The sequence below is a fragment of the Phyllostomus discolor genome, chromosome 12, assembly GCF_004126475.2.
Source record: "Phyllostomus discolor isolate MPI-MPIP mPhyDis1 chromosome 12, mPhyDis1.pri.v3, whole genome shotgun sequence".
NCBI classification, from domain to species: Eukaryota; Metazoa; Chordata; class Mammalia; order Chiroptera; family Phyllostomidae; genus Phyllostomus; species Phyllostomus discolor.
In genome coordinates, this window is record NC_040914.2 from 60872094 (window position 1) to 60884211 (window position 12118).

The 12118-nt window shown below is 52.4% G+C and overlaps 2 protein-coding genes across 4 annotated transcripts in view; one reads left to right on the forward strand and one right to left on the reverse strand.

The window, feature by feature from the left end:
* The window catches only part of NFATC3 (nuclear factor of activated T cells 3), a 103385-nt gene extending 98857 nt beyond the window's left edge, over positions 1 to 4528 (forward strand). For both annotated transcript variants that reach the window (XM_028501945.2, XM_028501944.2), the window contains one exon: positions 1895 to 4528. Coding sequence is in view for 1 of the 2 variants with exons in the window: in XM_028501944.2 (XP_028357745.1) it covers positions 1895 to 2016 (122 nt within the window). In the remaining variant the exon portion in view is untranslated. The remainder of the gene's footprint in view (positions 1 to 1894) is intronic.
* Positions 4529 to 4850: 322 nt separating this feature from the next.
* On the reverse strand, positions 4851 to 11924 carry ESRP2 (epithelial splicing regulatory protein 2). Of its 2 annotated transcripts, none has more exons than XM_036012049.1 (16): positions 11204 to 11924; positions 10988 to 11116; positions 9408 to 9521; positions 9185 to 9299; positions 8729 to 8827; positions 8225 to 8279; positions 8047 to 8154; positions 7839 to 7971; positions 7710 to 7752; positions 7250 to 7551; positions 6927 to 7139; positions 6619 to 6817; positions 6284 to 6470; positions 5830 to 5995; positions 5676 to 5753; positions 4851 to 5601 (listed from the first exon to the last, which is right to left on the reverse strand). In XM_036012049.1, the coding sequence occupies exons 1-16, from the start codon at positions 11399 to 11401 to the stop codon at positions 5566 to 5568; spliced, it is 2175 nt and encodes a 724-aa protein (XP_035867942.1). In that variant the 5' UTR covers positions 11402 to 11924; the 3' UTR covers positions 4851 to 5565. The 2 variants fall into 2 exon arrangements, with proteins under 2 accessions (XP_035867942.1, XP_028357748.1); XM_028501947.2 differs by having other exon boundaries at positions 8047 to 8157.
* Between the last annotated feature and the right edge of the window lie 194 nt (positions 11925 to 12118).

Here is a 12118-nt window from a genome sequence, read left to right on the forward strand (position 1 = left end):
AATCTCCTATTCCAGACCTAAACTACCTACCACCTTCCTCCTCTTAAACTCTTCCTCAGCTTTTTTCCAATAATGAGAGCACCGTTTTTTCTAGACTCAAAACTTTGGGGGGCAGCGATGAATCAGTATTTCTTTCCACCCTCCCTTTTCTTACCATCCCTACTCTACACGCATTCTCCCTCTCCCAGTCTCACATTTGTCTAGGTCTTTGCATTTTCTTTGTCTAAATTGATTTCCCTGCTTCTCTAGTCTTTTGGCCTCCAAAAAATGACAGGTGTTTTGATGCTAACTCGACCATTTACTAAGCAAATTATGTGAAAGACTCAACTGATCTGTAAAGTGAGGTAGTAGTGATCTTAAAATGTTATGAAGACAAATTGAAATAAGATGCAAAATTTCAGTTGTAAAGTCTAACCCATAGATGCTCAGTAAATATTTGTGGAATGATTAAATGTTAGTTCCCCTTTCCTTACAGCCATGGATATGAATTTGAATTTTTTATCTACCTAAACTATAAAATTAGGTGTTAATACTTCAAGATCTTAAAAAGTGATTGTATCTCCTTTGCTACATGATTATGTCAAATTCTAAGTATAGAACTTTTTTTTGTCTTGCTCCATTTTTGCTTACAACAGTCTTGAAAGTATATAATTCAATGGTTTTAGTATATTCACACAGTTGTGCAACCATCACCACTAATTTTAGAATACTGTTTTCATTTAGTATTTTTTACCTGTACTGACCTTATAAACTCGTAATTAAATAATGTTGATGGTACCTTTATTTTTTTGTTGACTAAGCTTTTACTTTTTCCATTGTATTTACAACATTTTTGTTATTCTAAAAAGAAACTCCATGTACATTAGCAGTGACTCCCATAACTACTGGCAACCACCTATCTTTTTTCTGTCTGTGTGCTAGCCATTTCTACAAATGGAATCGAACAATTGGTGGCCTTTTGTGTCTGGCTTCTTTCACTTAGCATAAAGTTTTCAAGGTTCACCCATGTTGTAGCATTTATTAGAACTTCATTCCTTTTTATGTCCGAATGATATTTTGTTATTATGGATTAGCCACATTTTCTTTATCTAGTCATCACTTTGTAGACATGTGGGCTTCCATTGGGGCTGTTATGAATAATGCTACCATGAATATTTGAGTACAAGTTTTTATGTGGATATATGTTTTCAGTTAAGCCTAGGAGTGGAACTGGTATAGAATCTTTAGTTGATAAGGCAAAGAATTTTCACTTCAAAGCAAAAAGTTCTCATGGTGAGAGAACTAAGGGTTCTTTCTAAGCAGGGTGTTCCCTTCTATGTTGGTTCCATAAGATTGAAATTCTTTGCACTGGACCTCACAGAGCACTGTGCTCCCAGTCATGGAAACCAACAGAAAGCAAGAGCCTGTGGTCGGAAAGGATCAGAAACAGTACAAATGCCTCCATATAATTAAAGGATGCTTTCCTAGCATAGGGTAACAAAATAACCCCCACATGTCAGTGGTTTATTCCCACTAAAGTATTCATTTCATTCACTTAAATAGGAGGTGTACTACAAGATCAGAAAGGGAAAACTCTCCTACAGGGATGCAAATTAAGGAAGAGTTAGATTAATGTGAACACATTTCAAAAATATCCTATCCCATGCTCTAGAGCGTGAGCCTTTAGAGTGAGAGTGACCCCCTTCCCAACCCAAACTGAACTGAAAGGGAGAAAAGAGGGGTCTGGAAAAGCTCGTGGACTATTTACATTCAGCTCAGAAGCAGGTTTCAAACACTGCCTTTACGAAAGCCATGGCAAAGGGAAAAAAGTGTCCTTGAGGTAGACTTGGTATTGAGCATCATATGATCAGTCCTACAGAGGTCACTAATCACTTTCCCTTTTTTCTTTTTCCAGTGAACGAGATCATTGGAAGAGACATGTCCCAGGTTTCTGTTTCCCAGGGAACAGGGGTGAGCAGGCAGGCTCCCCTCCCTGGTCCCGATTCCCTGGATTTAGGAAGATCTGACGGGCTCTGACAGCGCTTGCTGCAACCTTGCATCCACCACCACCATATACTTCTCAGCATGTTTCTCTTCTTGGAGCTTGGGTTCCAACTCTGCGGCCTTAGGGACTGGCACCAGGAACTGGAGGCCACAGTTCGTGGGGACAGCAGCATTCCTCCACCTCAGGCCTTGGGTCGATTTTGTAAAAGAACAGGAGCAGCATAGGTTGTTTGAGCTTTGGGGAACTGGGCTTTGCTTTTTATTTTTGAATAGGATACTTTTATATGATGGGTGCTTTGAGTGTGAATGCAGCAGGCTCTTTGTTTCAGAGGTGCTGCTTTTTCAGGTGACTTGGTTGCTTAGCTAGGACTGGTGATTTATACTGCTTTATGGTCATTTGAAGGACCCTTTAGCTTTAATGACATTTTTAAAATAGAAACTTTTGATAAAACCCTCTAGAGGCAAACATAAAAGACAGAAATTCTCCCAAGCCCACACCTATGCCTCAGAAACTCAGCATGTGTCCTGAAGCCTTTCATAGGAAATAAAGCCAAATGTAGCTCATACCTCTTTATAAAAGTAAACTTAGATAAAATGAGAAGAGACCATTCCAATCATTGAAGTATTGGAATATAAAATGACATTCCAGAGCATAGCCTTTTTGTAACTTTCTAGGTAATTTTCCTGTAGTCTCTCCATTCTGCCTCCATGCTGAAATTGCTTTTTCCCCTTCAGGGCCTTAGGTAAGATAGCTACTTATAAGGTGACTTTAAAAGGTGAGGTTTTAGTTTGGTAGCTTTAATTTCCTGTCATTCTACAAACAAGTGCTCTTCTCCTTTGTGCCCTTTTCCAAGTGGAAGCATCAGCGTTTGGCTACTCTGTAACCTTTGAAGCCAGTCTCGGGATGGTTTAAGCAACTTGACTGGCTCTAACTCATCTCTAGGGGCCAGGCTGTGTTCAGGAGCTAAGCACAAATGAGCTATGCTTCAGAACAGGAGCAGAGAAAACGCAGGACTCTAGATGGCAGGTTTTTAAGATTCACACTGGCATAGAAGGCTTATCCCTCATTCTGTTTACAGTCTCAGATGCTTCTGGCCTACCTTGTTCCATCTGCATGGCCTGAAAACCAGCCTTTTGCCAAAAAGGCTTTGAGGCAAATCCAAAAATGAGGTAGCATCAGACTTGATCCTCCAGACCAAAGATGCCATGGTGCTGCTGCAGGAGAGGCTGGCGCTCAAGGCAGGGGCCAGCAACAAACTCCAGCCTGCTGTCTACCAAAGGAGGTGCCCAACTCGGGTGCTTTTTTCAAGCTCCACCCTTCCCCTTCCCATTAGTGGGATAAGTTATCTGGTCCAAAGCCTGGGCCTATTTCAAAGTTCCTGAAGTTTGCAGTATGTTTTCAGATGAAATTATATACTTTCATTTATTCAGAAAGCACATTTTTTGAGTGCCTACATATGAGACAATGTGCTGGGCTGGTCAAAGGTTTGATGCTGTTAATTCCAGGGGATTGTGGGTCTTAGATGCCAGGATTCTCTACTAAAGCCGAGTGAGTCCTGGGCAGAGGGAGCCAGCTCGTTGCCCACCACCTGTAGCCAGGTAGGAGCTGTTGACCCAAGATGAGTAAGTATGGGTTTTTTTTGTTTGTATTGTTTTGTTTTTTCCTTTAAACCATGATGTTTTAGATTTTTCCCTTAAAACTAGTTAGGAAAATCACTGTTACTCTGGTCCCTCTCGGACCAAGTGTTTTCATATTTTCTTTCAAAGTGAGTTTTGTGTCAGTGTCGATAGATTTTTCAGGGCTGTGGTTGGAAGCCCACAGCTTCCTTTGGAAGTTGTGGGGGACTGGCCCCCAAGATTAAGTTCCAAGGAGCTGGCCAGACTTGCTTCCACCCTCTTGCCCCTGGTGTAGCTGCCTCACATGGGTTTCTTGCAAAAGTTCCCCTTGCAAGATCCATTGGGGGTTGCTCTGCTCTGTCCTCAAAAAATAAAAGCCTCTATGATCCTGAGTTGCTATGCACCAAATTTTGATGCCTTTTAAATACCTTGATGCCTGTAGCACTAGAAATGCTTTCCTATTTAAAATAAAAGTTAAATTTTAAAATAGAGCTTTGTATACTATGTAAGCAGTTTTGTATCAGCTTTGTAAAAGCTTTGGTGTTAAGAGTCAATATTTTTTGGCCTTGTAGATAAAGACATTTTTGTGCAACATAGGTGTTAAAGCACACATCCACTGGACTATGCAAATTGAGTTCTAGTAGCAGCACTGAGCAGCTGGGTATGTGCTAGCACCAATCCCCTCCCCCTGCAGCCCGTGCAAGATCCAGGTTGAGGAGTGGGGTGAGCAGCCTTCTGCTTACTGGAGATGCACAGAGAAACATGGCTGAAAACGGCTCTGAAAGGAACAGCTGTCTCCGGGATCACGTGTGGTGCTGCTGCCTGGGGTGCAGCCCACTGCTGCCCAGGGCTAGTCACTGTCATCAGAGTTCTGCTGGGTCTGCCTATGAAACTGTTTTTGATACTCAGAACAGATGGTTATGTTTAAGGTTCAGACGGGCTCAAGTTGAAACCTTGTATTTTAAAAAATGAATGATGTTCAGTTAAGGAACTGGTTCTCAGTTATGTTTACAGCACTCGGGATTGTGTTTTCTTGTACATTTTGTATTTTAGAACCTTTTATAGGAGTACAGTGCTCCTTACACAAATACAAAGGGAAGAGCCAGCAATTCAGGCTCCTCAGTTACAGTGCTGAAGTAATAAACGATGACAGGTCAACAGTCTCCTTGAAATCTGCCTGAGTTTTCCTCCACTTGGGGCTGGTGTGGAGCCCCTCACTCTGGGGGCCAAAGCTAAGGGTACTTTGGCTTTTAAAAAGTCCGTGTGGTCAGGAACCTTTATATATTTCATGGAGAGCGTAGAGTTCCAAGTCCCTTCTGACGCTTCAGTTCTGCACCCTCTAATGGGTGCAAAGGACAGTCCATGGTGTCTGCTGAATTCAGGACAACTGGCCTGCCCAAGGTATGCACAAAAAGTAGGCAGAAAGTCCCCTTTAAAAGTCAAGCCTGAGTTTTTGTGTGAGGGCCTCCTGCCCCCTAGTGTTCTTTGGGGGTACTGCAGTACAGTCCATCAAAACAGCCTGTGGTTTTGGCATCTGATACTCCTTGTGCAGAGCTGGAGGGGCCACCACCCTTAGGTGCGACCACCTCTGGTACAATGTGGCCACTGAGGTCCACGTATCTTGGGGGCTGGAGCCAGTGCTTTCTTTTTCTCTGCTCCCCCACCATTGGGACCTTTACTTAGAATCTCTCAGGAGTCATACGTTGAAGGCACCAGGGCTTACATTTTTAAAAAGTCAGACCTGCTGTGGATGTCAGCTCCATAGCATCTGTGGGTGTGGGCCATATCTAGGACTGACCAAAGGCTCTCTGGGTGCTCCTCAAGAGGCCCAGGTTAGGCCATCGGGAGCAGGGTAGCACCATTCTACCCCAAGCCCTGCATGCAGGGTACAGCAATCATCTTTGGGGTGAACAGCAGAACAGTAAGTGGGGGACAGAGCTGGGGCATGAGCTCCTCTGAGTGCTTTCAGCAAGAAGCTACCAGGTTGAGGGCACTGCTTCTCTGGACACAGGAGAGACGTGAGCTAAGGACGTCAGCCAGCTCTTACCTTCTGACTCCCTCACCTACAAACACACCCATTCTTTGGGGGCCTGTAGCACAGTTCGAGACGGGTCCCCAACAGGCATCAGACTGGTGTAGTCGTCAGGGACTAGCTGCAGAAGGGACAGAGATTTAGGGCAGGGAGCTCTAGGCTCAGCCAGGTCCCCAAACCCTCCAGTCACAGCTCACCTGGTAGGCCTGAAAGACGCTGAGCAGATCCTTCATACCAGCTGTGTATGGGACACCCTGCATACGGACCAGGGCACCTGGCTGGGACAACACTGAGGTAGGAGCAGAGGCCAGGGCAGCAGAGGGCGTGGTGAGGTAGCCCATAGTGGTGGGGGAGACGGGGGGGCTAGGGTAGAAAAGGCGGGGTTTTAGTATTTCATTCCCATCTGCGGCCTAAACCAAAATCTGCCTCCTCCTTCCCTTGCCTCTGCCTTATGCTTAGTTCAGTTCCTCCTTCCTAAAATCATAGCCTCTACATCATCTCCATTCCTGTTTGTAGACAGCATCAGCCAGCCACACTTTTCTCTCCCTTGTTTCATAGACCTTGAGTTATCTGGCCCAGGAAGGGGATAAGGATCCTCCTCCAAACCAGGACAGGGGACAACTCTACGCAGTTCTCTCAGCAGCAGGATACCTGGGGTAGTAAGCTGTGTAGTTCATGTAGAGTTGAGTGGCTGGCCCTGGGTAGTAGGCAACAGGGGTGGCGGCAGCAGGCACCCTGGCAGCCGGGAGCAGTGCCGAAGAGGGATAGAGAGCTGCTGTCTCAGTGGGAATGAGTGTTGGGGTGGCCTGGAAGGTGGCATAGGCTGGCGGTGAGAGGCCTGCAGGCAAAAGTAGAGAGCACATTTGCAGGGAGCCTGGCACTGCCCTGGGTGGGGCAGCCAGAAAGAAGTCCCCACTGTAGAAAGGGAGGGTTATGACAGCCTGGGCTCCGCATGCCTCCTCCTTCCCCAGCCCTGGGACACTCACAGGGCAGCTTGCAGGGTGGAGGGGACATGCCACTGCGGCCCAGAGTGCCCCCCATTAGCACACGGCTCATCTCTTCTGTGGAGCAGGGGACCACTTCCACGTAGCGTTCCTTCATCACTTTTTTATGGCACCGCTGAGCAGTAGCTAAGGCCCGCTCTGCTGACGTCATCTGGATGAAGGCATCGCCCGATGGCCGACCCTGTGCACACCATCTCATAAGTTAGTCTATCCTGATAACAATACTGCCTTATTCCCAACCACACAACCCTCCCTAATCATGTGTGTCCCCCTACTGGCAGCAGCCTCACCTGCTGGTTGAGCACCATGTGCACACCGTGGGGCCGGATGTCAGCTGCTGCCTCCCCGAGAAAGCTCAGGATGTCTTCGATGGTGGCTGTGTAGGGCAGGCCTCGAAGACGCACACAGTCTCTCCCAGTCCCAGCTGCCAGTGGGAAGGGAATGGGCAGCAGTGGAGCAGTCAGCGTGGGAAGGAGTGGGCTGGATGCATAGCGGTTCAAGACCTAGTAAGGAAGGAAGCAACAGGCTGGTCATGCCGAGTAGGGTGGGAACACAGGTGATGGAAGGGGCACCCTGGAAAAGCACACGGGATGGGGGAGCCCTTGGTGCTCACCTGCTGCACCTCGGCTGCAGTGCTCCGGAAGAGTTCAATGTATCGCTTACCCAGCATGCCCTTGTGCCTGCGCAGGGCAGCCTGTGCCAGCTCCTCACAGGCAAAGAGTGCAAAGGCATCACCTGTGGGCCGGCCGTCAGGGTGGCGTACAAAGAGCAGCCCATCAGCACCCCCAGTCACTGGGCACTCTGGGCCCAGGAAGTCTAACACATCTGTTGGCCCAGCAGAGAAGGGCAGTCCTCGAAGCCGCAGGATCACTTGGTCTTCCCTTGACAGGAAACGAGCCACCTCTAGTGATGTGCCTTGGTGGGGGGAATGGGAGTCACTACTGACTTCTTTCATGCCCTTCCAACTACCCATCCACACCCGGCACACGGGAGAGCAGAAAGGCAAGGGGTCGTGACGTGGGACATGGGTCAAGAACCAGGGAGCAGTAGGCACTGCTGGGGGCACAACTCACCCCCTGCGATCTTTACAAACTCCTCTCCTGTTGCTTTATATACCTGTGGGTATAGTGGGGACGGTCTATGGGTCTCAGGCCTGGCTGGCCTCAGCTCTGCACTGCTCCACTCCCAGCCCAAATCCCCACCTCGATATAGCGGACACCCATGTGGTGCTTGTGTCTCTGCAACGCTAGGTCCCGCTGCTCGCTGTCCTCAAAGCGGATGAGGGCCTCGCCATTTCTGCGGCCCTGGGCATTGAGGCAGAGTGCTACACCACCCCTGTGGAGCCAGTGCTACGTTAGTGCCTCCTGGGTAGGCCTGCCCTCCTGGGCCCTCCCATCCTGCTGCACCCACCTGGCAATGTTGAGCCCTTTGAAGAAGCGAGCCACGTCCTGGTCTGATGACTGCCAGGGCAGCCCACGGGCACGAACCACAGTCTCACTGTCCACCACATCGGCCTTGCTGCTGTGGGGGGAAGGCCCAGGGTCAGAGCTGTCCAGCTGTTGGCACCCCATCCCTTCCCTGCACTCACCAAGGTCCTGTCTCATATTTTTGCTTTATCACCTCGGGCTTCGAAAACAATTCACCTAAAAAGAGATGGCATGGGGGTCAGTAAGGTCTGTGGAGGGGGTCTCCCTACCAAAGTCTATGAATAGAGGACAGTTGGCCCTGGCTGGTGTGGCTCAGTGGACTGAGCGCTGGCCTGTAAACTGAAAGGTCGCTGGTTCAATTCCCAGTCAGGGCACGTGCCTGGGTTGCAAACCAGGCCCTGGTTGGGTGCTTTGTGAGAGGCAACCAATATCTCTTACACACTGATGTTTCTCTCCCTCTCTTTCTCCCTCCCATCCCCTCTGTCTGAAAGTAAATAATTTTTTTTTAAAGGGCAATTGAAGAGGATGAGGAGGTGACAAAGGGGCTTCCACCTTATGGTCTTTCAGAGAGGGTAAGAAGTGGGGAAGGGGACTTTGAGGATTTACTAGGCAGGCATTCACCCAGACCCAAGGGAACAGGTGACAGGTGGCGAGGGGAACCTTACCACTGGGCCCTTCGAGCAGGTGGAGGATGACAGCTACCATTGTCTTCACTTCCCAGACCCCAAAGTCATCCTCTGTGGCATCTGTCTCTAGCCCCAGTTCTGAGAGCAGAGAAAGAACAATGAGGAAATCAAATCCCAGGATGAGAGGCCCTGGGGCAACCAGCATGAGCACTGTGCCTGGTCCCACTGAGGCCCAAGTCGCAAGAAGACGCACATGGATCCCCACAAGCATGCTGGTTTTGGCCCTGCTCACATATGCCCTTACAGATCCCCCGGCCCACACACATGCAGACATATAGCACACTCCAAATGAGCCCCAGCACAAAGAGACGCACTTCAGGCACTTAAGCAGCAGATGATGCCAATTGTCCATGTTCCTAGAACCCACCAACGTGCACACACTCAGATACAGCCTACTGCCGCCCCTCCAACCTGACCCCAGTGGGTCACAGGTACCCTGTGCCATGGTGGCCACGGTGAGGTCCCTGGCAAGGCGGGTGCTTGGGCGCTGCACATGGAACTCTCTGCGGAGGTCGTAGAAGGAGAAGAAGGTGTCGGGGAGCACCAGGTTCTGGGGGCACACGTGAGTGGGGATGAATGGGCGAAACAGCTCCCCTGCCCACCCCCGTGACAATGGGTGTCCTGAGAACCCTACCCCGCCGTGCCCTCAGTGGCATACCTTCCTGGAGGCCTCAGGGTGCAGGACCTGTCTCAGTAGCTGCTGCCCATCAGTGCAGAGCACGTAGGGGCCCCCACCCAGCAGAGCTATGTCCCCGCTCACCAGCTGTGAGAACTGGGGAGAGAGAAAGACAGACTCAGCTGGGCAGGCAGGAAGAAAGAGGGCACAGACTGCAAAGCTGGTTCAGCCAGATGTTCCGCCCTACCCTGTTTGGGGAGTAGGTGGCCACACCTGTTGGGTCTGGCTCTGTGTTCCCCTTCTCCCCCCAGTCCACTATCACCTTCTGCAGGCCAAATGGGGGCAGTTACATATCACCCAAGCCCCCATCACACACACTCCAGCAGTCTGGAGTGGGGCCAGAGCAAACATCTGGCAGAGTGGGACAAGCAGGTGGGAAGGGGCGGGGGCGGGGGAAGCAGGTTAAACCTGTCCCTGACCAAGCACCACCCTCAGAGAGGTGGGAGAGGCCCAGTCCTGCCTGAGGCCCATCCGGCTCATGGTCAATGGCAGCCCCGCCTCTGGGTCTGACCAACCCAGGAGCAGAGAAATTCCAAGGACAGAACTCCACACCTGGACGCCAGGGGCAGCATGAGCTTTGACCCACACCCTATCGACCGGCTGGCACTGAGCTGTTTGTTCACAGAGGGGGTGGCACTCTTGAAGCTGCCCAGCCCCTCCCCCAGCTTCCATGGCTGCTGGAGAACAGGCATAAGCACCAAGCACAGCCCCAAGAACCTCCCCCACACCAGGCTCACACTCTGAGACTAGCAGAGCAAGGCAACCCGGCTCTCCCTCAGCTCACTTACCAAGTGGGGGTTAGCCTGGAGGCCCTTCTGTAACAGACCAGGAACCCCCACAGTCGTTGGAAGATGGAAGAATTTGTGCGTATAAAGCACTTACTCACTATACCAAAGAGTCACACCCGGGTTGGGGGCAGTGGCGAAGATAAAAAGAAAACAGCAATGGGAACAGCCTTCAGCCAGGGCCAGGACAACTCTAGGTTTTAGCACTCAGGAGGCCGGTAACCTCCAGGCGGGGTCCGGACAGCGCCCACGCCTGGCCAGCCAGCCGAGGCAGGCCTAGACGAGCAGCTTACACCTGGCGGCGTCTGCCTCTGGGGCAGACACCGCCCTACGCCCCCGCTCCAGCGTCTCCCAAGCGGGTGGGTGGGCCGAGGACGCAGGCGACAGGGACTGTGACCTGTGACCAAGCCAGGCCCCTCGGCCCTTTCGGCTTCCGGCTACTGTTCTGGGAGACCTGGCTGGGCAAGTTCCCAGAGGCGTCTCAGTCTTAGACTTGCTCCCCCGCCGGCCAGGGGCTCTGGAAGGGGTCTCGCGGCCTCCGTCCCCACCCCCTCAATATCTAGAAAGGCTGAGAAGTAAGACGCCCCCAGGAATGGCCGGCCCACGCGGACACACGCACACGCGGGAGTCCTTGAAAGTTTCAAACAACAGGAACCCGTCCTACCGCCCGGGCCAGTTAGTCGCGGTGCGCCAGGCCTCGCCTCCTGCCGCCTCTCCCGCCGAGAAATGTCCCTGGGGTCCGGCAATGCCTCCACTCACCCCGGCCCCGGCGCTCACCTGCTGCAGCACCTTGTCCAGCGGTTCGGCCCGCGCCAGGCTGTCGGCGCTCAGGCCACTCGCCTCGCGGCACTGAGGGCTCAGTGCAGCCGCCTCGGCGCGAATCAGTGACTTGTGCAGCGTCCCCACCTGCGAGCGGCGGGGGAACCGATCAACCACTGCACCCCCCGGGTCATAAGGCTCGCTGGACACCCCACCAGCCCCTTCCAACCCTACCTGTCGGCTCCGCGGCTCCACCACTTGCCACACTAGCAGGATTAAGTCGGTCTCGTCGGAGCCCAGATCCGGCCCCAGTGCACCGGCTGTGGCCCCGAACAGTACGACCAGAGGTCCAGGCTCTGGGTGGGGGTCGGCGGCAGAGTCTGGGGCAGGGTTCGATCCCGGGGGCGGTGGCTGGGGTGGCGGCGAAGTCATGGCCGCAGAGGAGGGGGGCGCTCCGCCACACACACGCGGACCGACGAGGCGCACGCACGCACCGACCGACGGCCGTGGCGGATCAGCTTGGGCGGGGAACGGTGTGTCGGAGGCGGCACCTGCGGCCCGGCTGGCGCAGTGGGCGCTGCTGAGACCCGCCCGCGGCGCCCGGCGAGGCGGGGCAGCTACCAGCCCCAGCCCTCTCCGGGCGAGTTACCTGTCGGGCCCCGCGGGCCACGTGACTGAGGGCGGCCCCGGGAGCCGTGGAGGAAAGGACGCTCAACCTGCCCCAGGACGCGCGCGCTCACACGCCCGGCCTGGGCGCGCGCTTAGGGCCCAGACTCCCACTCCCCCAGCCGGTTGATTTCTAGGGCGACCTCCTCCTCCTCCCGCCAACCATGAGGCCTCCGCCAAGAAAAGGGCAAAACCAGAGGCCTTCTCTAATCCTAAGGGTTGCATGGAACTTGTGAAAATCACCAGGAGTCAGAGGCTGTGGGGGCCGCGACGGTCGGCCTGGGGGTGACAGAAGTCACCAAAGGTCAAAGGGGGAGGGAGGTTACCGAGGTATCACCCAGAGGCCTGTGGGAGGATCACCGGAGGTCATTAGAACCGTGGGGAGTCATTAGAGGCCACAGCAGGGCTTGTCCATACAGGTAGGAAGGCCAGACCTTAGCCTGGCTCTAGGAAGTGCCCGCGGTGCCAAAATGCGTTCAGAAA

Excerpts from the sequence above, each read along its gene's own strand:
- ESRP2 (XM_028501947.2), bottom strand. The coding sequence starts at position 11,401 with ATGACTTCGCCGCCACCCCAGCCACCGCCCCCGGGATCGAACCCTGCC. Across the intron at positions 9,300-9,407 it reads ACCCTGAGGCCTCCAGGAAG|AACCTGGTGCTCCCCGACAC; the intron begins GTATGCCACTGA and ends GTGTGCCCCCAG. Across the intron at positions 7,753-7,838 it reads TGGGTGTCCGCTATATCGAG|GTATATAAAGCAACAGGAGA; the intron begins GTGGGGATTTGG and ends CTATACCCACAG.